We start from the raw sequence: 20939 nt of genomic DNA, 5'->3' as shown, positions 1-20939 counted from the left end.
GGTGGCAGGGTTTTCAAACATACAGGCATTTCAATAGCTCCCTTTATTCATTCAACAAATATTTGAATGCTTATGATGTGCGGGACATATTCTAAGAAGTAATATAGGGCTTTCAAACTTTAGTGAACTTCAGATCACTTGGAGGGCTTGTTAGACGACAAAGTTCTAAACCATAGATTCTGATTCAGGTCTGGGTTGGCCCTGAGAATTTGCATTTCTCAGCAGTTCCCGGGTAAGGCGGGTGCTGCTGGCCTGGGGGTCACACTCTGAGAAACGCTGGTATAGGTCAGGGCAGGTACCAAGTCCCTAACCTCGCAGGACGCACAGTCTAAGGTGGTTATGCCAAAGAGACTAAAGGTGGCGATTTCAGTCATCTTGGCACTTAGGTGGGGGAGACAGGCAGGAGGCATCCAAGCCCCATAAACTGCTGTCTGTGCCTGCCATCCCCAGAGTCATTTACAAACTGAAAAGTCAGATGTGTCGCGCCCCTCCCCGGAGCCCACCCAGGCTCCTCCTGTCAGGTTTGGGGCCGGTGAGCAGAGGGCGCGCCCTGCACGACTCGGGGTCCAGGGGGTAGTTCCCGGCCAGGCCTCTGCGGAGGAGAGCAGAGGAAGTCGCCCTCCCCCTCCGGCCCCGCCTGCGCTGGCTCTCCGCTTGCGTCCGGGGCGGTGGCGGCTGCGGCGCGGGGCGGGGCGCCGCGACCCCCGTCCCTCCAGGGCCGCCTCTGCCCCCTTGGTCGCAGACGCTGCCGCCTGTCTGGCTCGGCCTTGCGGCGCGGGGACCCGGCGGCTCCGCAGTCCCCGCCAGCCCGCGAGCCATGGCCCAGCCCGGCGGCGAGGAGGCTCTGCCCGGGCCCCAGACCGCGGTGCAAATCCGCGTCGCCATCCAGGAGGCCGAGGACGCGGAGGAGCTGGAGGACGAGGAGGAGGGCGCGGAGGCGCGGGGCGCGGGGGATCCCGCGCGGTATCTGAGCCCCGGCTGGGGCAGCGCCAGCGAGGAGGAGCCGAGCCGCGGGCACAGGTAGGCGCGGTGCGCCCCGGCCGAGACACGGCCGCCGGCCCGGCTCCCGGCGCACGGCCGTTCGGGCGGCAACTCAGCGGGCGGCGGACGGGGTTGAGTCAGCCCTGCCCGCGGGGATGCTGCACTGGACCATTGCACGGTGTCAGAACTGGCTTGTGACAGTCCTTGGTGCCACGGTCCGCGGCTCTGTAAGCCGACCACGGCTCCCTCCCAGGGCTGGCGGCAGGAACCAGAAGGGCCTGTCCGTGGGCATGCTCTGGGACCCAGGAGGAAGTCCTTCCTGGGCCCTCCTCTCCCAGTCCTCCCCAGGAGGAGCCTCTCCTTTCCTGAGCTCACCCAAAGACCCTCTGAAAAGCTCAGCCCAGCTCGGTCTTCACCCCAGAGGCTGCCCCCGCCCCCCTTCCCCAGTGGTTCCAGCAAGGCTTCAATGCCCAGTCTGCCCTGTCTGCTTATCGGTCCAAATGGCCTCCCTGACACTGGGTGTGGCAGCATAGCTGACACTTGCTGCTGTGGGATCCCAGGAGGGATGATTTCGTGGTGTAGCGAACTCTCTTGCCCTGATTTGGGATCAGTTCAGGGCTTGCGTCCTCCCTTGCTGGGGGATTCCCTTCTTCACACAGCCTCCCCCACCTGACTTCTATGCTTGCATCATCATCTTGCTGCTTTGGCATTAGGTTCCTGGGCGATGGGTAGCCTGGAGCTGGTATGGTATAGACCACCTGTCTAACCTTGCCTCTGGGCCCTGAGCTTCGTCATCAGCTGGAGATCTTAGTTGTGTCCAACTAATGCCCAGGACTTTCATGACTGGTTTTGTTTCTGTTGTTGAAAAGAGATATATATGGAATATCCATAGAAATGAGAACAGGGTAAAGGTAGAACCTGCAAATTCTGGGAAATGCCAATAGGCACTTAAGAGCCTCCTTCTGGGATCCTGCATATGCTGTTAGCTGTAGGGGCTCTGCAGGATTGTTCTGTGGTGGACATATATTTTCTTCATTGGGAGGATAGTCAACTCAAGGGCAAAGCCAAAGCCATTCCCCATCACTGACTGGCTGACTCTTTACTAGTTGAAAAAAAGTCTAGATTTAGGGACCCAGAGACTCTGGGTAGTTCAGTGGAGACAGAGATATTCGAGAAGAGTGCAGCCCAACAATTCAGAGCAGGAAAGCTGGGCCACAGCAGATGACACAGATGTATCAGCACTTTACATACTGTAAAATCTGATTCATTCATTCAGCTCTGCTGAATATCTAGAGTGTAAAAGCAATGCATCCATAGTCACTAGATCTCACAGTGTTGAGGAGAAGGCAGCCACCTAGTCAAGTAATTTCAGAGGTCATGTATAAAACCCCCAAGTGGTTTATCCTTCTGACATTTTTTGCTTGTGGTTGGCAAAAAGCTGTCCCCTATCCCAGGGCTAAGTTTTGAGACCATTAGCAGGGATTAAAGCCCTACATATGTCTTGGGCCCTGAAAGATCCCCTGTGAGATGGAGACGTGATCCTTAGTTCTGGTAGGCTTCTTGCCCTCACCCCGCACACCCTCCCTCCCGCCACCCTTCTCTCCCTGCTCCAGTGGCTTGAGTCTCATGGAGCATTCAGTCAGAAGCATTTCCTTCTGCCCACTGGCACAGAGTTGACCCCAGAAAATCTCTGGGGCTCTTCAAGGTAGTGTAGCCAACAGAACCCAACAGGCAGACATCCAGAGCACAAGGAGTTGCAACCAAGAACAGGATCCACACTTTCCCTCATTTGGGCCCAGCCAGGCTCAGGAGCAGCCTCCACCCTGAGAAAACACTTCTGGGCTCCCAGAGCCTGCGGGAGGCAGCCCAGGTTCCTGAATCTGCTCGGTGAGATGTGGCAGCCACCCCCATCATCTCCATCCATTGCTTCCTTTCCTGCCTGTCCTAACAATTCATGCTCCTGCCCACCTGATCTCCTCTAGGTCCCTGAGCACAGGGTGCAGTTTGTCTACATGCCTTTGTAGTCACACCTCTAGGTCCCTCTGGTTGATTTCCAGTCAGTCTGAAAACTTCACTGCCTTTTACCCACTACCCCTACCCCACCCCAAAACTAATGTGTTTCCTCTCCTTTGTGTTGCTGTAGCCCTCTGTCCATTTTATTCCTAGCACTTAGCCACAATTATAATTCTAGAGTTCTGTCTCTCTCAACAGGACATGAGCTCGGTGAATTCAGGGACCATGCTTGCCCTGCTCTCATTGTGTCCTCAGCAATTGGCATGTAGTGAGTGTTTTCTAAATATTTGTTGAATGAATGCATGTCTCTATCATCACACTCACTCCCTGGGGTTGACGTTTTTTGTGTTTCTCCTTCACTAGATGGTGAGATCTTTGAAGGCAGGGATCTTGACTGAGCCCTCTCCCTGTCTCCAGTACCTAGCCCGATACCTGGCTTATACCTGGGGACAAGGGATAAATGGAAAAAAGAAAAAATCTTTGTAACCTCCAAATGTTCATTAGTGTTCTCCTCACATCTTATTCACTAAAAAGGTTTCTTTCCTTTTATCATTACCTTTTAACAAAAATTTCAAACATAAAATGTGAAATAATAATACAGTTGTAAATATTTTGCCATATTTATTTGATGAACATAAAATGTGGATGGTTTTCCCTGAAGCATTTGAAAATATCTGGTACGTAAGACTTATACCCTGTGTACTTCATTTTGTAGCTCTTAATAATGGCATCCCCCTATAAAGCCATACTACTATTATTGCAATGAAGAAAATTAACAATTCCCTAATGTAATTTCTAAAATAATCTAATAGTCAAGTTCCATATTCAAGATTCCCTAAATTGCCCCATATTGTGTTGTACAGCTGTTACTTTTCCCCTTCAGCCAGAATCCAATCCAGGTTGAGGTATTTGCTTATTATGTCTCTTTATAATCTTTTCATCTAGAACATTACTACTTTTTTTTTTTTTTTTTATACTTTACTATTTTGGAACTAAGAGGCCAGATGTCTTGTTGAATTTTCACATTTTGAATTGGTCTGGTTTAACTTGCTCCTTTGTGCCATGTATTTCCTGTAAACTGGAAGTTAGGGCTAAAGGCCTGATTAGATTCAAATTAAACATTTTGGCAAGAACACTTCATAGGCAATGCCATGGATTTTTCATTGCATCACCTTAGGCAGCATCCACCATTAATGATGTTAAATTTGACCTCTTGGTTAAGGTGGTCCCTCTATTACAATGAGCAAGTAATAAGTGGGATTCTTGTGAATATTCTTTCACCAATGACTTTCTCCTCATGGTTTTAGCATTTATTGATGATCCTTGCTTGAGTCAGTTTATTGGGGATTACACATTGGTGATTTTCTAAGTTTATTCTTTGTAGTACATTCTTTGTACATTCATCACCTGGATTGAACAAGTGTTCCTCCTAAAGAGGCAAGCAGAAGTTGTTGATTATTTCCCCTTTCTTTGAGTACTTCCTTTCTCTCTGATACTAGGCATTCTAGGCTTAATTTGTAGGGTTCCTATTCCAGTCACAGGATCTAACCATTTCCATAGGAATCCCTAGTTTTTAAAATATTAGTAGGAAGGTATTTAAAAACCAAGACTTGGAATTAAGATTACTAGTTTATAATGGGGCATCATTGCTGTTAGGACCTTCAGTGGACAGCACTAGGAATTTTTTTTTTAATTATGTTGCTTATTATAATTCAAATGTAATATTACAGGGTCTTGCTTTACTTCTTTTCATTTTTACACTGGAAATCTTGATTTCTAATAATATTAACCTATTTACTTATTTGCTTCGTCTTACAAAGTATAAAATTATTTAAAATTATACTACAAAATATTAGTACAAATAATAAACCGCTGAGCACACCTGCTTTTCATATAGCAAACAGAAACATCTAGGTTTCTTTCTATCCATGATGTTTAGGGCTCAAGCTCTCATTTCCCTGCTTTGGATGGTGATAATGAAAGCCTCTATTTATCAATGCCAGTTTGTACCAGACATGAAGCTAAGGACTTTGTATACCTTATCTCTGCTCCACATCACCGACCATTATTTAGATCTGCAGAACATCCACTTGTTGTACTCTTTCTTCCCAGGCACTAAGAAACGCCTCTGAACATTGTGTCAGCGGACAGGTCATGATCTCTAATGAATATATAAGAACTCGTGGCCACACAAATGCAGGATATGGCCTCTGCTGGTGACATCCAAGATGCAGTTCTCAAAGTACCTTTGCCAAAGCTGGACGTATTTGTGTATTTTCAGTCTGTCTCTGTGAAGAACCTTTATCTTTTGATTCATCCCTCATGTGTTTATATTGCATCATCAATTTGGTTGCCTTTTTGAACCTTTTCAGATTCATTATTTTCGTCTAGAGGAAAGGCAAAAGAAATTTCACACACATGGAACTGGACCCTAGTGTTTTTTATAAGCGATGTTTTCTCAATGTCCATCTTGTTGCTGTCCAGAATTTCCTGGTCTTGGTGACCAGAGTACCATCAGACCATCTGCAAGGATAGATGAGTCCAGGACATCCTTCCTGTGTTGAAAGTCACAGTGAGGAGCTCATTACCCCACCATTTTCTTCTGTAAGCTACCATTTGATTAACCACTCAATTAACATATCCAAGTTAGCTTGAGATTTTATGAGAAAAGCCTTGGAGATTTTATGTTACACTTTTTCTCCAAATTATTTACAAATATGATAAATATTTCAACACTGGCCTATGGAGCCCAGTCATCTGTTCTGAACTACGCTCCCTTACTTCTACCCTGTTTCCATTTCCAGCATGGTTATAGCTGTAACAAAGGAACACATCACCACTCCCAATGTCCAGTGCTTTATTTAAAATGAAACCATAATGTAAATGTAAAACTTGAATGCAAAAATCTTTTTCAAAGTTCTTTTTAAAGGCCACTAACAAGATATTCACCAGAAACCATACTTTCTATTTCAAAGAATCCTCACAGGCTTGATCTGCCCTTATAAAAATGGTTCACTTTAGCCCTGGCTGGTTTGGCTCAGCAGTTAGAGCATCGGCCTGCAGTCCAGGGAGTCCTGGGTTCGGTTCCCACTAAGGGCACGTACCTTCATTGCAGTTTGTCCCCAGCCTGGTTGGGGTCGTGTGAGTGGCAACCAGTCGATGTGTCTCTCTCATGTGATGTTTCTCTCTCTCTCTCTCTTTCTCCCCCTCTGCCTCCCAGATAGAGATCTGAGGATAAATTCAAAAAGTGTCCTCGGGTGATGATTAAAAAAAAAAAAATGATTCACTTTATATTGGTGGTACTTTTAAAATTCCTACTGTGTGCCAGGCTCCGGGTTGATGCTAGAGTGAAAGAAACCATTATGAACCCTACTTTCCAGGCACTTGGGGTTTCGGGCATGGAAAAGATGTGCACATCAGTAGTTTCAATACAAGTATAGACAAGTGTTAGTTGAAAGCTGAAATGATTTCCTTCCTGGGACAATTGCATTTGAGATGAATCTTGATATGTAGCTAGGATTTAAACTTGAGGCATGTGGCAAAGCATTCAAGGAGATGGGAACAGCATACTCAAAGGCCTAGAGTCCAGAAACTTTGTGACCCTTACAAGGAACTACGTGTCTTTTAAAAAATGTTTTATTGATTTGTGAGAGAGAAAGGAGCATTGATATAAGAGAGAAACATTAATCAGTTGCCTTCTGTACTCGCCCTTACTGGGAATCAAACCCCAAACCTAGGTATGTGCCCTGGGTGGAAATTGAACCCTCAGCCATTGGTGTATGGGACAATGCTGCTGCCAATTGAGCCACCCAGCCAGGGCAGGAACTATAAGTCTTTTGTTTGCTTGAGCCAAAGGATCAGAACAGAAATAGGTAGAAATAAGTTTGGAAGCTCGTTATAGCCAAATTCTAAATGAATCTGAATAAAGAGCTAAGGACTTTTGGTTTTATTTCCTATGAAACAAAAAACATTGTTGTTCTTGTTAACATAATCATTAGAGCAGTGACATAGCTGTTCTTCAAAGCAAGTAATAAGGCACAGAGTGGAAGAGGCTTAACCCAAAATACAACTGGAGTGGGGCAGGGGCCAGAAGAGATGGCAGGAGGTGGGACCACAGAGCCCTGGAAAGGCTCTGGTTGGGAAATGCGAAGGATGCAAGAGTGAAAAGTGATGTTGACATCTGAGAAGTAATTTAAATTCTTCCTTTAGAACAACTGCCCAGTCTCCCTGGCAATGAAAGGTAGCAGACAGCATACTGTTTACCTCTAAGGGGGAAAAGAAGAAACACGATCATTTTTTTTTTTTTTTTTTTTTTTTTTTTTTTTTTTTTATCCTCACCCGAGGATACTTTTCCATTTTTTGTACAGATAGAGTGGGAGGGAGGGAGAGAGAGAAACATCGACGTGAAGGGACACATCGAGTGGCTGCCACCCGCACGACCAACCAGGGCCGGGGACAAACTGCAACCGAAGTACGTGCCCTTAGCGGGAACTGAACCCGGGTCTCTCCGGACCGCAGGCCGACGCTCTAACCACTGAGCCAAACCGGCCAGGGCGAAACACGATCATTTTTTAAGGAATTGAGTGAACTAACTGGTAATCTAGGGCTGCTGAGGTAGAGCCAGTGCTGCAGTGTAAAGCCTTCTCCATATAAAGCCCCTACATAATGATTCCCTACCTATTTCCCGAGAGCGAAGCCTGCCAGTTGGCATGTACCACGCATGTATATAGAGCCACCGAAGAAGAAAACTAATAGGAGTATACGTCTGTAGAGGGAACCCACGTGCCCCACCAAGGAAAAGCAATCCAGACCTTTATTCTTCAAGGTGAATAGCTGTGGGGCCTAACTCCCCACCCCCTGAGTGTGGGCTGTGTGCAGTGACTGCCTTCCAAAGTGTACAGTATGGGAAGGGAAAGGAGTCACTCTACATGGAGACCGATTGCCTCAACCAAGTGATCAAGGTCAACATCCACAGCGATCTGTCATGTTGATAGTATGTAGCCTTGATACAATGTGATGAGAATGGAAATTTACTTCTGTGTTCCTCTCCAAACCCCATAGCCCCAGTCTTAATTATGGGGAAAATATCAGACAAAGCATAAAGAGGGGCATTCTACAATATACCTGAACAGTACTCGTCAATACTGTCAAAGTCATCCAAAACAAAGAAAGTCTTGAGAAACTGTCACACCATGAGGAGCCTGGGGAGACATGATGACTAAGTGGAACATGGCATCCTGGGGGGGGTCCTGCAACAGAAAAAGGACATTAGGTAAAAACTAAGGAAATCTGAACAAAGTATGGACTTTAGCTAATATTAATATATCAATATTCACTAAATGTATCATACTAATGTAAGCTATTAATAATAGAAGAAGCCTGGTATGGCGTATACGGGAACTCTCTATACTATTTTCATATTTTTTTCTATAAATCCAAAAGTATTCTACAATAAGCTTATTTTAAAATGTTTATAAAGAAAAAGATGAATTGTTTACCAGTCACATGAAGAAAATCAATGACATGAAAGTTAAATAGAAAAACTAACCCCAGAGGACACAGAGAGAAAACTGCTGGAAACAGAAAAACTAAAAAATGTGTACTCCAATCAGTACCCTGAGAGAGCATGTAGAGTATTGCAGCCACAAAACAAGAACAAGATGCTCTTAAAAAGGAACAATCTGGCCCTGGCCGGTTTGGCTCAGCGGTTGGAGCGTCGGCCTGCGGTCCTGGGAGACCCGGGTTCGGTTCCCGCTAAGGGCATGTACCTCGGTTGCAGTTTGTCCCCGGCCCTGGTCGGTCGTGCGGGTGGCAGCCACTCGATGTGTCCCTTTCACATCGATGTTTCTCTCTCTCTCTCTCTCTGTTCCTCTCTCTACCCCCCGCCCCCCCTACCTGAACAAAAAGTGGAAAAATGTCCTCAGGTGAGGATAAAAAAAAAAACACAAAAAAACAGGAACAATCTGAAGACATAGAAGAATTCTTAGAGAATAAATAAATAATTACTAAGATTAAAAAATTCAGTAGGAAAGGTTGGAAGATAATGTCAAAGAAACCTCTTACCATGTAAATCAAAGACAAAGGCAAAGACAGACCATATGAAAGAAAAGAGACATAGAGGATCAACCCAGGTGGTCAGTTAACTAATAGGACTTTAAAAATCAAATGTAACCTTAGCAAATGCCTTCACTCTGCAGTGAACAATGTGTACATAGTCATAAAAATAGATACAACTGACTGACTTTCAACTTTTACTGTCCATCTATAGACAAAACATGGGAAATTAGTTACAGAATAGAATGTAAATATTATGAACCATGATAAAATAAAATAAAGGTACATTTGATAGAATTTGGATGGTTGGAAATGGAAGGAGAGGTGAAGGAAAAGGTAGGGTAATATGCACGTCATATGTAGTGAGGAATTGAGAAATACTATTTAATATGGATGGAGTAAGAAACAGTATTTTAAGAGCATAATTTAAAAACACAGAAAAAAAAATAACATAAAATTTTAAAACTTGGAAGAAGAGGCTTTGGGAGATGAGCAACCCCAAATCCTCCTCTTATATAATAGGACATGAATAGAGAATGTCTGTACTTGACAAGTGAAAAGTAGAGCTATGAGCTTATTTTGTAAAACTATAAGAGAACTGTCATAAGAACTAAATAATTGAATAGAGAGAGGTTGCCTCTAGGAAGAAGTGGAGCAGGAAATTGTTGCTTTCTTTATAAATGCTCTACTATTTTATTTTAGTTTTACTATGCATATATATTACCTTAATTTTTAAGATTCATTTTTGATGAACTATTACTATTTAAGGAGGACGTAATGAGGACAGTTGGAATGGAAAAGAGAACAGATGGGAGATGCTGCAGAATAAAATAAACACTTGGCCACTGACTTGATATGGAGGCATAAGAGAGGCCAAAAGAGACATCTTAGGTTTTGAGCCTAAGTGCAGAGAAGTGTGAATAAGCAGTGTTTGGTGGGGCAGTTTGTGAGGGGCCATACATGGTTTCTACAGGGCTGTTGTAATTGATAAAAGTTGCCAGTATTCATATTTAAAGGATATAAACTTTTTTAATGTTTGTAAAGAATACAGGGTCTGTTTTGTTCAAAGGTTGTTGCATGAACCAGGAAACAGTGCAGCATGCTCCCAGATATAAAACAGGCCGTCTTATTCTTCCAAGATTCCCCTTTGGAGATACACAGTTGCCGCTAACAGCACCCATGGAGAGGAAGGGGTTCCCTGTTTGCAAGAAACTCACCTCTGTGCTCACATGGGGTTGTATACACTTCCCCAGTACTGCCCACCTGTTTGGATCTCTGGCTACCCGCCTGCCCTCTCACTGAGTGCAAATAACTGATGCAGTGTTATGCCTGAAAGGAAGCCGAGCTTCCTAGATAGAATGTCTCTTGGTAGGCCTGGGTGTTAATCCTACCCGAGGCCGAGTTCTGCAGCAGGTGATAGCTTGATTCTGGACATACCGAGTTTGAAGCAGTATCAGCCTGTCTAAGTGGAAATGTCAGGCAGACAGTGAGGAATTGAGGATTGACACTCAGGAGCGAGAGAAGGACAAAGGCGTGGGACGAGAGGCAGACTTGAATTGGATGAGCTAACCAGGGGCAGAAGTGTGGAGGCTTCGAGGAGATAAAAAGTCAAGGAGAGATCCCTGGGGAATGCCTACATTTAGAAATGGAGAAGGAAGAGGAGGCTGAAAGGGCAATCCAATGGACCAGAAGAATCAGAAAGGAACAAGTCATATAAGCGCAGGGGGAGGAGTATCAAGAAGAAGGTGGTCAGCAGTGTTCACCATCCTGCAGTGGAGCAGGAGGACCAGGGTGGAGAATAGGCACCTGGATATGGCAGATGGGGTCTCTGGTGAATGTCCAGACACAGAACAAGCTTGGGGGGTGGGGGGGTAGGAAGGCAGGGAACAGGGAGGCCTGGGCAAGTCTGATTGGACAAACTTCATTTTCTCAAACCCCAAAAAGAATCATCTAAAGGAAGGAAAGTCTTCCCATGGCAGACCTTGGGAAGAACAGGAAGCTCTAGAATGGGCACTGGAGAAATTGAAAAACGAAATGGCCTTCCTTCCATTATGTTTTATTTGTTTACAAGTATGGTTTTTATAGTAGCATCAACGGCTCTGGTTTGAGAATAGGACTTACTTACTGGTCTGTAGGTACCTTCAGTGATCGGGTCACCCCTGAATTATTAGCCACGTGTAATAAGTTAGACCATTTTGCTAATATCCCTGAGTCCACCCAAAGTTCTTCACTGGTCATTGTCACACACCTTACCTCATCCCCTGCTTTGACTGTCATCCTTGTCAGCTGGGCCTAGAATTTCCTATGCATCTGAAGTTATTTTACCTGCTATATTCCACCTGTTTGTTTTCACTATTTAGGGTATTTGTTTTCTCTAATAAAGTGAAAGTTTGTTCTGTCCATCTTGTTTCTCCTTTTTCATTCCATTGATTGTCCCACTGCATTTTCCACTGGCATGTTTGGAAGACCTCTTTTCTCAATGCATTGTTACTACCCTAGTATTTGGCTGTAAGTCATAGACAACCCAACTAACAAATGAATTAAACAAATAGGATATTATCTTCCTCAAGTAATTAGAATCTTCAGGTAGGTAGTTACAGGAATTGGTTCAGCAATTTAATAAGTCAGTAAATCAGGCCAAACTGATTCTTTCGGCCTTTTCCTCATGGCAGTAAAACAGCTGCTAAAGCTCCAACCATCGCATTCACTCTTAAAACAGATAAAGGGGGAAGGGGCAGGCCAAAAAATGTTCTTCTGTGTGTTATTGGCTATAACATAACAAATGGCTTACCTGTAAGAGTAGCTGGGAAAGTGTATATTTAGTTGTTTTTTATTTTTGTTTTTGTTTTTTTCATAACCTCTCTAGTGAAGAAAAGCAAGTAGGGGCGAGTTTGCTGTTAGATGTTGGGTAGGTCTGCCACAGCTACCTTTACTGACCTTCTACAGCACCCAGCTATCTAATGTTGAAGTTGCATTTGACCTGTTATACCCATGGGTTGCCTTAATATATTTCCTTATTTATCATTCCATTTTAAAACAACTTTTTTTTTTTAAAGGATATTTTTAAAGTTAGTCTCTCAGTATTTTTCCTTCATAGACATTTGTCTTGGGACATTAGAAAGGTTTATTAAAAAATCATTTTCAGACTATCTACAGGCAAATAACTAAAACTCATCATTTTAAAAATCAACCAATGCCTATATTTTATGCTAATTTTAATTTCTGAATTTGAAAAATTGTGAGATGGATTTAGTTTTGTTTCTCTCCTGATAAGAATATTGTTTTTATTCTCAGTTTGACTCTTCCACATTTGCTTTTCTTGGGTGGTTGAGAGCCAGTGAAAATTTTGCTAGAGTCAAAGGACGTATGTAGGTGAGCCTTTTCCAGCTTTAAGCGATCACAGTAGCAGGTTATAGTACTTTTGTTTTTCAGCCTGCCTCCTTTTTTCATCGGTTGACTTCATTCATCTTAATCCTGATCCAAGGGAAATGTTAACTGTTTGCTTCTTTGTAAAGAAAACATAATATGCATGTAAACATGTATACGTTTTGGTTGAAGGCCTCCTTTTAAAAAAAAATTTTTTTTTTTTTTGTACTTTACTGATTTTTAGAGAGAGAGGGAGAGAGAGATAGAAACATCAATGAGAGAGAACATTGATCCTGCATGCCCCCCACTGGGGATCGGGTCCACAACCTGGGCAAGTGCCCTGATGGGGAATCGAACTTGTGACCTCTTGAATTGGTCAATGCTCAACAGCTGAGCCACACCGACTGGGCTAAAAATATTTTTTTAATTGTGGTAAAATACACATAAAATGTATCATTTTAACTCGTTATGTGGCGTTATGTTCACATTGTTGTGCAACCATCACCACCTTCCAGCTCCAGAGCGTTTTTCTTTCATGCCTGAAATTCTATCCATTCAACACTAACTCCCCACTCATCCCGCCCCCACCCCCTAACCTCCACTCTACTTTCTGCCTCTATGAATTTGATTATTCTATGCACCTCATGTAAATGGAATCATACAGTATTTGTCTTTTTGTGAATGGCTTATTTCACTTAGCATAATGTCCTCGGGGTTCATCCATGTTGTAGCAAGTGTCAGAATTTTCTTTTTGAGGCTGAAATACATTTTACTGTATGTACACACCACATTTGTTTATCCATTTATCCGTCAGTGAACTCGAGTCCCTTCCACCTTTTGGCTGTTGTGAATAGTGCTGCTGTGAACAGGTTCTCCCAACGGCACGGAAGCGCCTGATGCTTTGGGTGGACGAGGTGTGTATCTGCACCAGGAGACGCTGCCTCTGCGCGTACACGCTGATGGGAGCTCTGGGCCGGCTGTTCACACTCTTAGACATCAAGCTGCCTCACAGGAAAGCAGTTGTTCTTTTTCTAGATGTAATTTTTAACTAATCCTTTTTATTGTATAGTATATATAGTATTAGTATAATACCTAATTTAATTTGATAATAAATATACAAAAGAGAGCTCACCTTTGATAACTTTTAAAATAATGGTGTCCGCTATGATTTGATTAATCACGAATTCCCTAAACATTTCTGGCTTTGAAGTTTTTATAACCTCTTTGTGAAAGATTGGCCACCCTAAAGAAGCTTTGCCCAGGATAGCTTTGGCTTGTTCTCACGTCCAGTATTCTCCGGAAGGGGAAGTCCATCCCGGTGGAGCTGATGGTGCTGTGGGCTTCATTCCGAAGGCCCTGGTGAATGCATTGTTTCGGATTCCGCGGTAGGGTCCCAACAAAACCTTGGAGACACAGAGTTTGAGTGTGGCTCCTAGGTCTGCCTCTTATGAAGGAGCAAACGGATGTGTCTGTCGCTTACTGAGCTCTAGGGTATGCCAGGAGTTCTGGATATTGCCTGTCTTAATTCATTTAATCTGCACAACAACCCTATCATGACTCCCAGTTTACACACGATGGAGCCGAGGTGAGGCAGTGGAGTTCCTTGCCTAAGTTGACTCAGTTAATAAGTGGTGTCAGGATTCAAACCCAGGCCATCTAACTCTAAAACTGGGACTTTGCTAAACTGTCTTCTAGAAATCAGGGCTTATGGGTTGGAGGTGGGGAGGGAAGAATAAGTGTGTGTGAGATCGGGTGGCAGAGCAGCACGTAGTGTTACTAGAAGGTGCTGTTATGTTCAGGATCCTTCCTCCTTGTTAAAAACAAAAGCATGATTGTCTAGCTCATTGGAAGCAAGACCTATCTGCTTGTGGCCATGCAATCTCCCCCTCTGGGGAGTCCAGTTCAGGTGGAACCCAGTGCAGTTTCCAAGGGCTGCTGTAACAGACACTCAGGCCGAGGGCCTAGAACAACAGAAATGTGTTGCCTCACAGTTCCAGAGGCCAGGCATCCGAATCAAGGTGTCAGCATGAAGGCATCAGCAGGGGAGTCCCTCTCAAGGTGCTACGGAAGGGTCTGCTCTGGGCCTCTCTCCTAGCTCCTGGCTGTTGGGTGGCAGTCTTTGATGTTCCTTGACCTCTGCACCCCCCATCTCTGCCTTCCTCTTCACGTGGCGTTCTCCCTGTGTGTCCACATCCCCCTTTTGGAGACACTAGTCATAATGGATTAGGGACCTTCCTGCTCTGGTATGGCCTCATCTTCAACTAATGACATCTGTAAGACTCTTTCCAAATAAGGTCACATTCTGAGCTTGGGACTTCAACATGAATTCTGGGAGGGGGGAAACCATCCGGCTTGTAACACCCAGTGTCTCCTCTGGTCTCAGCGGCGCCCGGACAAGTGGGGGCGAGAATGAGCATGAGGACCTGGAGCAGGAGTGGAAGCCCCCAGACAAGGAGTTAATCAGGAAACTGGTGGATCAGATTGAATTCTACTTCTCCGACGAAAACCTGGAGAAGGATGCCTTCCTGCTGAAGCACGTGAGGAGGAACAAGCTGGGCTATGTGAGCGTTAAGCTGCTCACGTCCTTCAAAAAGGTGAGGCTCCGCTGCCGGGCTGCCGCAGGGTGTGGGCTATGGGTCGAAATATTTTTTACTCTTTTGAAACCTAACGACTAGTGTTTTTTTACTTCCTTTGAGGCCTGAAAAAGAGAAAAATGATCAAGAGAAGGGATTTAGGATTGTTATTGGGAATACAGTTTCACACTATTAAAAGGGGCCTGGGTTTCGGGACAGACAGTAATGGCCCTTGGAAATACCTACCAGGCTTAGAATTAGGTGAAATTCAAGCTTTTCCTTTGTCAAGTTGAACAAACAGAAGGAGGAAGGAGCGCTCGGACCTCCCCAGGATGTCGCCGACATCCTCGTCTGCAGATGGAGACGAGACCGCCTGCTGCTCCCGTCTGGGCAGCAGACGCGCGGCCTTGTCGTGTGCACGTCCAGCAGGCGCTGTGTCTCTGCTTCTCGAAGGGCTGACAGACCAGTTTGCCTCAGAACTCGGTCTCCCTTGGGGGTGTGTACTAGCATGGAGAAGCACTACCTGCCTGCTGTCTGATGAGGTGTGGAACGAGCGCATCCTGGCCAAGGTGTCGGGGGCAGAGGACGGCTTTTCTCCCAGAGCTCCTCTGCCTCACCTCCTGGTGTGCTCTGCCCTCTTCTGTTGCTCTTTCCTTTTCATTCCTCAAACATACTCATCCTGTGTGCTGAGTACTGCGTGAGACACAGGACGTTCAAAGTGAATCGGGCATTCCCCCCGCCACTGCACAGTCCAGTGAAGGAGAGAGAGAGCCGAGAAGCATTACAACGTGACCTGAGTCGGGGCCGTGGAAGAAAGAACAGCACTGTTGGTGATGAGCTGACTGGAGCCACAAACCCTGCCCACAGCATCGCGAAGCCTTCCCAGGAGTGGTGGCGTTGAGGCTGGGTTTGGAGAGTGAGGAGGAGTTTTCAAGGTACAGGAGAAGGAAGGGGCCTTTCATGTTGTAAAGGAAAACCTACTCTTCCTCCTGTGCCTCTCCCTACTGTCTCACTGTTCCCACTCACACCTCTGACACCAGGTGTGAAAAGAGGTTCCCACACCAGGCTTTTCTGTGACACCAGCTGAGTGCCCTACAGTGGACCTCAATTCTGACACTGTCTACATGGAGATGGCATTAGATCCCAGAGGTTAAGGGCTCAGTCCCACAGACTGCTCCCCACTTAAGATGCCAGTCACATCTAGTAGGTCCCCAGGTTACTCACAGCTTCTGTCCAACTTGGTTACAAATCAGAGGTTCCCATGACCTCCTTCCCTTGGGTTCGATTATTTGCTAGAATAGCTGGCAGAACTCAGGAAACAGTTACATTTACCAATTTATTAAAGGACATAACAAAGTAACAGATGAACAGCCAGATGAAGAGACACATAGGGTGAGATCTGGGAGGGTCCTAAGCACAGGAGTTTCTGTCCTGGTGCAGTTGGGGTGCGCCACCCTCCAGGTAGGTGGATGTATTCACCCACCTGGAAGTTCTCCTAACCCTTTACTGTTTGGATATTTTAGAGGCTTCCTCACATAGACATGATCAATTATTAACTTCATTTCCACACTCTCTCCCTTCTCTGGAGGATGGGGACAGGGAGCTGAGAGTTCCAAGCTTCTAATCATAGTTTGGTCTTTCTGGTGACCAGCCCCCATCCAGGAGCCATTGGGAGCCCACTCAGAGTCATCTCATTAAAACAAAAGATGCTACTAGTGCTCTGATCCCTTAAGAATTTACAAAAGTTTCAGGAGCTTAGTGCCAGGAACAAAGACAAAGACCAAAAATGTGTGTGTGTGTGTATTTCTTATTATAAAGTGCAATATCACACATGTATAGATAACTGAGCAAGCCCTCACATGCAAAATGCTTGTGGGGGACCCCAAAATGCAGCAGCCAGTGGAATTATCTTGTACATATATTTTTTCCTCCCCAGACACCCTAAGAGTCATCCTGACTTTCTTTTCTTTTTAAGTTGCCATTTGTGCATGTATTTTGGGAGCCTCTTCTCTGTTGAAAACCAGCTGTGGAGTGGACACAGACTCCCCAGTACCTCCAAAATGAGAGCAAAGACCCTTTTCTTTTGAGAGGGTTTCCTGCTAATCGTATTAGAAAACCTGGACGACAACGGTAACAAACAGGGCAATGACGGTTTCTGAACATCTCAGAGTTCTTTAGTGATTGCACCAAGCGCACGGCTCCCTGGTTCCTCTCAGCTGGCGCCTGGTCACTCCTTCCAAGGCTCACAGACACAGGCCGAGGGCGCTCAGGCGGAGATCTTCCAGTTGGCCTTGCTCCTGGCTCTGGAGGGGGGCCGGGTCCTTCCCAGAGCCTCCGTGTCCCCAGCCCTCCAAGCAAGGCCGCACTGGCCTCCCCCAGGCGCCATCTGCCCAGGCTCCAGGCTTAGGCAGTAGATTCTCCTTCTGTCCTGAGTGCTTCCTCCCTGACTGACTTTGGAGAATGTTCCCCAGGTCGTACCCCCAAGAGAACCACTGCTTGGCTCTCCCACAACCTAGCACTGACCTGCAGTCTTCACCTTCACCCTTTCTGGAGCCCTCACTGCGCCCATTCACCTGAAGTCCAGCTCTTTCCCTGGACCCACTTCTCTCTGCCCTTAGCCTGTGTTGTGTGATCAGCCCAGTGAGTCTGTGGGTAGGTGACTCGTGGTTCCCACACCTAAGCACAAATCTGGGCCTTTTCATCTGGAGACCACAGGCCAGAGTGGACAATGTCCTCTTTCCGGGAGCCTGCCCGTGTGACTGAGAACTCTGCCAAGGTCGTCCCGATGCTGCTCTGTGAGAGTCCTCCCTTCTGGAGTTCTGGGAAGTTCCTGCTTTGGTCTCAGAGGACTCAGGGTGATCTCGCTGTTCCTGGATCTGGCTACCCACCCCACCCACCTCCACCATTTCTTTGGGATGACTCATTCTCCCTGGCATTCCCTTTGCTGGAAGTGGGCCTCCTGAAATTACTGTTTTACAATATGAAGATAGTTTTCACATATTGCAACATTGATCCCCGCACTTGCCACTAAGTGAGGAGGGGATCTCGGTCTTCATTCTCCATGAGGCCCACACTGGATTTAATTCCAAGTTGAAACAGCCCACATTATTTCCAGGAAATAGTGCAGCGCAATATGAAACATCTTTTGGAACCTCCTCTGTGGCAAATGCATAAATACAGAAATACAACTTCAGAGAGGAATTTGATGTTAAAATCTGAGGCCTATCAAGACGATAGCATGGAATATTTGAAATAATGACACCACCAATATTTATTGAGTACTCACTGTGAGCTAGACCCTATTCTAAGTTTTATATATTTTAACTAATGTGGTATGTCTGGATGTAGATATGTATATCTTTATTTATTTAATCCTCAGACCAACTCTATGAGGTAGGCATATTAACATCTCCATTTCACAAATGAGGAAGTCGAGGCACTAGGTCTCACTGCCACTGGGGGGTGGGCCTTGCATTCGTGCCTCCAGCAGCCTTGGTCCAGAGCCTGCAGGTTTAAGCTTTAAACTTGTGCAGAATAGAGAGAACATGTCCATCACCAAGAAAAGTTCTGTTGGACGGCACCGCTCTAACTGGCTGCCTCACTGGGCATTCTGCACGGTGCTCACTCATTCATTCACTAGATTTTTGAGTGCCTGCTCACACCAGGTATGACTGTAGATATGAGCGTTTCAGAGTCAGGACAGGTGGAGAGAGGCTACAGAGGACACAAGGTGCACAAGGACATTGGGTACCATGTCAGATTTGCTTTGTGTTCTGCAGGTGAAACACCTTACACGGGACTGGAGAACCACAGCGCATGCCCTCAAGTACTCAGTGACCCTGGAGTTGAATGAGGACCACCGGAAGGTGAGGAGGACCACCCCTGTCCCGCTCTTCCCCAATGAGAATCTCCCCAGCAAGATGCTCCTGGTCTATGATCTCCACCTGTCCCCCAAGCTGTGGGCCTTGGGCACCCCCCAAAAGAACGGGAGGGTGCAGGAGAAGGTGATGGAACACCTGCTCAAGCTCTTTGGGACCTTTGGAGTCATCTCATCAGTGCGGATCCTCAAACCTGGGAGAGAGCTGCCCCCTGACATTCGGAGGATCAGCAGCCGGTACAGCCAGGTGGGGACCCAGGAGTGCGCCATCGTGGAGTTTGAGGAGGTGGACGCTGCCATCAAAGCCCATGAGTTCATGGCCGCGGAATCTCAGGGGAAGGAGAACATGAAAGCTGTCCTGATTGGTATGAAGCCACCCAAAAAGAAACCTCCCAAAGACAAGACCCAGGACGAGGAGCCCACCGCCAGCATCCACCTGAACAAGTCTCTGAACAAGCGAGTCGAGGAGCTTCAGTACATGGGTGACGAGTCTTCCGCCAACAGCTCCTCGGACCCCGAGAGCAATCCCGCGTCCCCCATGGCTGGCCGGCGGCATGCGGGCACCAGCAAACTCAGCCCTTCGGGCCACCAGAATCTCTTTCTGAGCCCCAACGCCTCCCCGTGCTCAAGTCCCTGGAGCAGTCCCTTGGCTCAACGCAAAGGCGTTTCCAGAAAATCCCCTCTGGCCGAGGAAGGCAGGCCGAACCCCAGCACCAGCCCCGAGGCCGCGCGCAAGTGCACCGATTACTCCTCCGACAGCAGCGTCACTCCCTCCGGCAGCCCCTGGGTTCGGAGGCGCCGCCAGGCCGAGATGGGGACACAGGAGAAGAGCCCCCGAGCCAGCCCGCTGCTCTCCCGGAAGATGCAGACTGCGGACGGGTTACCTGTGGGGGTGCTGAGGTTGCCCAGAGGCCCCGACAACACCAGAGGATTCCATGGTGGGCACGAGAGGGGCAGGGCCCAAGTATAAATAAATGCCTCCTATTTTTATACCGGCTCCGTTGGAAACCACCTGTTTTCAAGGTTCTGACAAACACCTGGCATGACATAGAATGAAATTAAGCCCTCTTGCAAAGATTTTGGATATGTGTAAACCTCTTAATTTATATATTTGTAATGATATAACTTGTCTGGTACGCTCTGGTTTTAAGACCATCTTCTAGTTCAGAACATCCCTTCCTGCTGGCGTGACCGCGTCTCGGCGCTGCAGCCTTGTGTGGATGTCGCGGCTCTGTATGGCCGTGGGGCAGGCGAGGTGTGGCAGCCAGGATCCTCTTCAGGGCAGGGTTCTTCTCTCTGGTGACTCGGGTGTCCTCAGCGGCGTGCAGGGGCTTCCTGAGAGCCCAGAGTTCTGTTGTGCAGTGGCAACTGGTTAAGCCTGTAGCATGATGTCTTCTAGGACCTAATGTATGTTTCCTGTCAAGTGAATAAAAAATAAAACCCTCAATTGTGAGTGCTGGCTCTGAAGTCATAGATCATGGCTGACACAAGCCTGCCATCTGACAAGGCTGCTTAGTGTGTCACGAGGCCCTGAGTGTTTAACAGAGACACATTATTTGAATGTGCCCCAGGGCAGCCTTGGGCTCCCCCTGGGGCTCCCGGTAGCCTGGGAGGCCAGAGCGTCTGTGCAGATGTTAGAGCACCACACCTCTCATCACAGCGACTCAGAGCAGAAGACAACTCAGTGTAGACCAAAGTCTCCAGACGTGGTCCCTGGACTGGCAGCATTGACATCACCTGGGAACTTGTTAGAAATGCAGATTCTCAGGCCTGCTGACTCAGAAAGTCTGGGAGAGGGGCCCGGAATATGGATTTTAAGCCTGTCTGGTGATTCTGAGAACAAAGGTGTGGGACTGGAGGTCACACAGTGTGACTCCCACATGCCACCTCCCACTTCCCAGTTCTGTGACCTCAGGGCACTTACTAGCCCCCCTCAGCCGTATTATACCCCTGAGAGTGCTTTGTCTGGATGTGAGTGCCTGAAATGCAGGGGCCCTCCATCAACAGCAGCTCCTGTTCCTTGGATTAATGTCCACTACCATGTGGGAGCTGCCTGGGTGTCGCAGAATGAGCAC

General features: G+C 46.6%; 1 protein-coding gene across 1 annotated transcript; it reads left to right on the top strand.

Annotated features, from left to right (window-relative positions):
• Window positions 1-816: 816 nt before the first annotated feature.
• Window positions 817-20307, top strand: LARP6 (La ribonucleoprotein 6, translational regulator). The gene is made up of 3 exons (XM_036275140.1): window positions 817-1020; window positions 14798-15008; window positions 18767-20307. The coding sequence occupies exons 1-3, from the start codon at window positions 818-820 to the stop codon at window positions 19832-19834; spliced, it is 1482 nt and encodes a 493-aa protein (XP_036131033.1). The 5' UTR covers window position 817; the 3' UTR covers window positions 19835-20307.
• The last annotated feature ends 632 nt before the right edge of the window (window positions 20308-20939 follow it).

The sequence above is a fragment of the Molossus molossus genome, unplaced genomic scaffold (assembly GCF_014108415.1).
Source record: "Molossus molossus isolate mMolMol1 unplaced genomic scaffold, mMolMol1.p scaffold_m16_p_1, whole genome shotgun sequence".
NCBI classification, from domain to species: Eukaryota; Metazoa; Chordata; class Mammalia; order Chiroptera; family Molossidae; genus Molossus; species Molossus molossus.
This window is presented reverse-complemented; position numbering and strand designations above follow the sequence as displayed.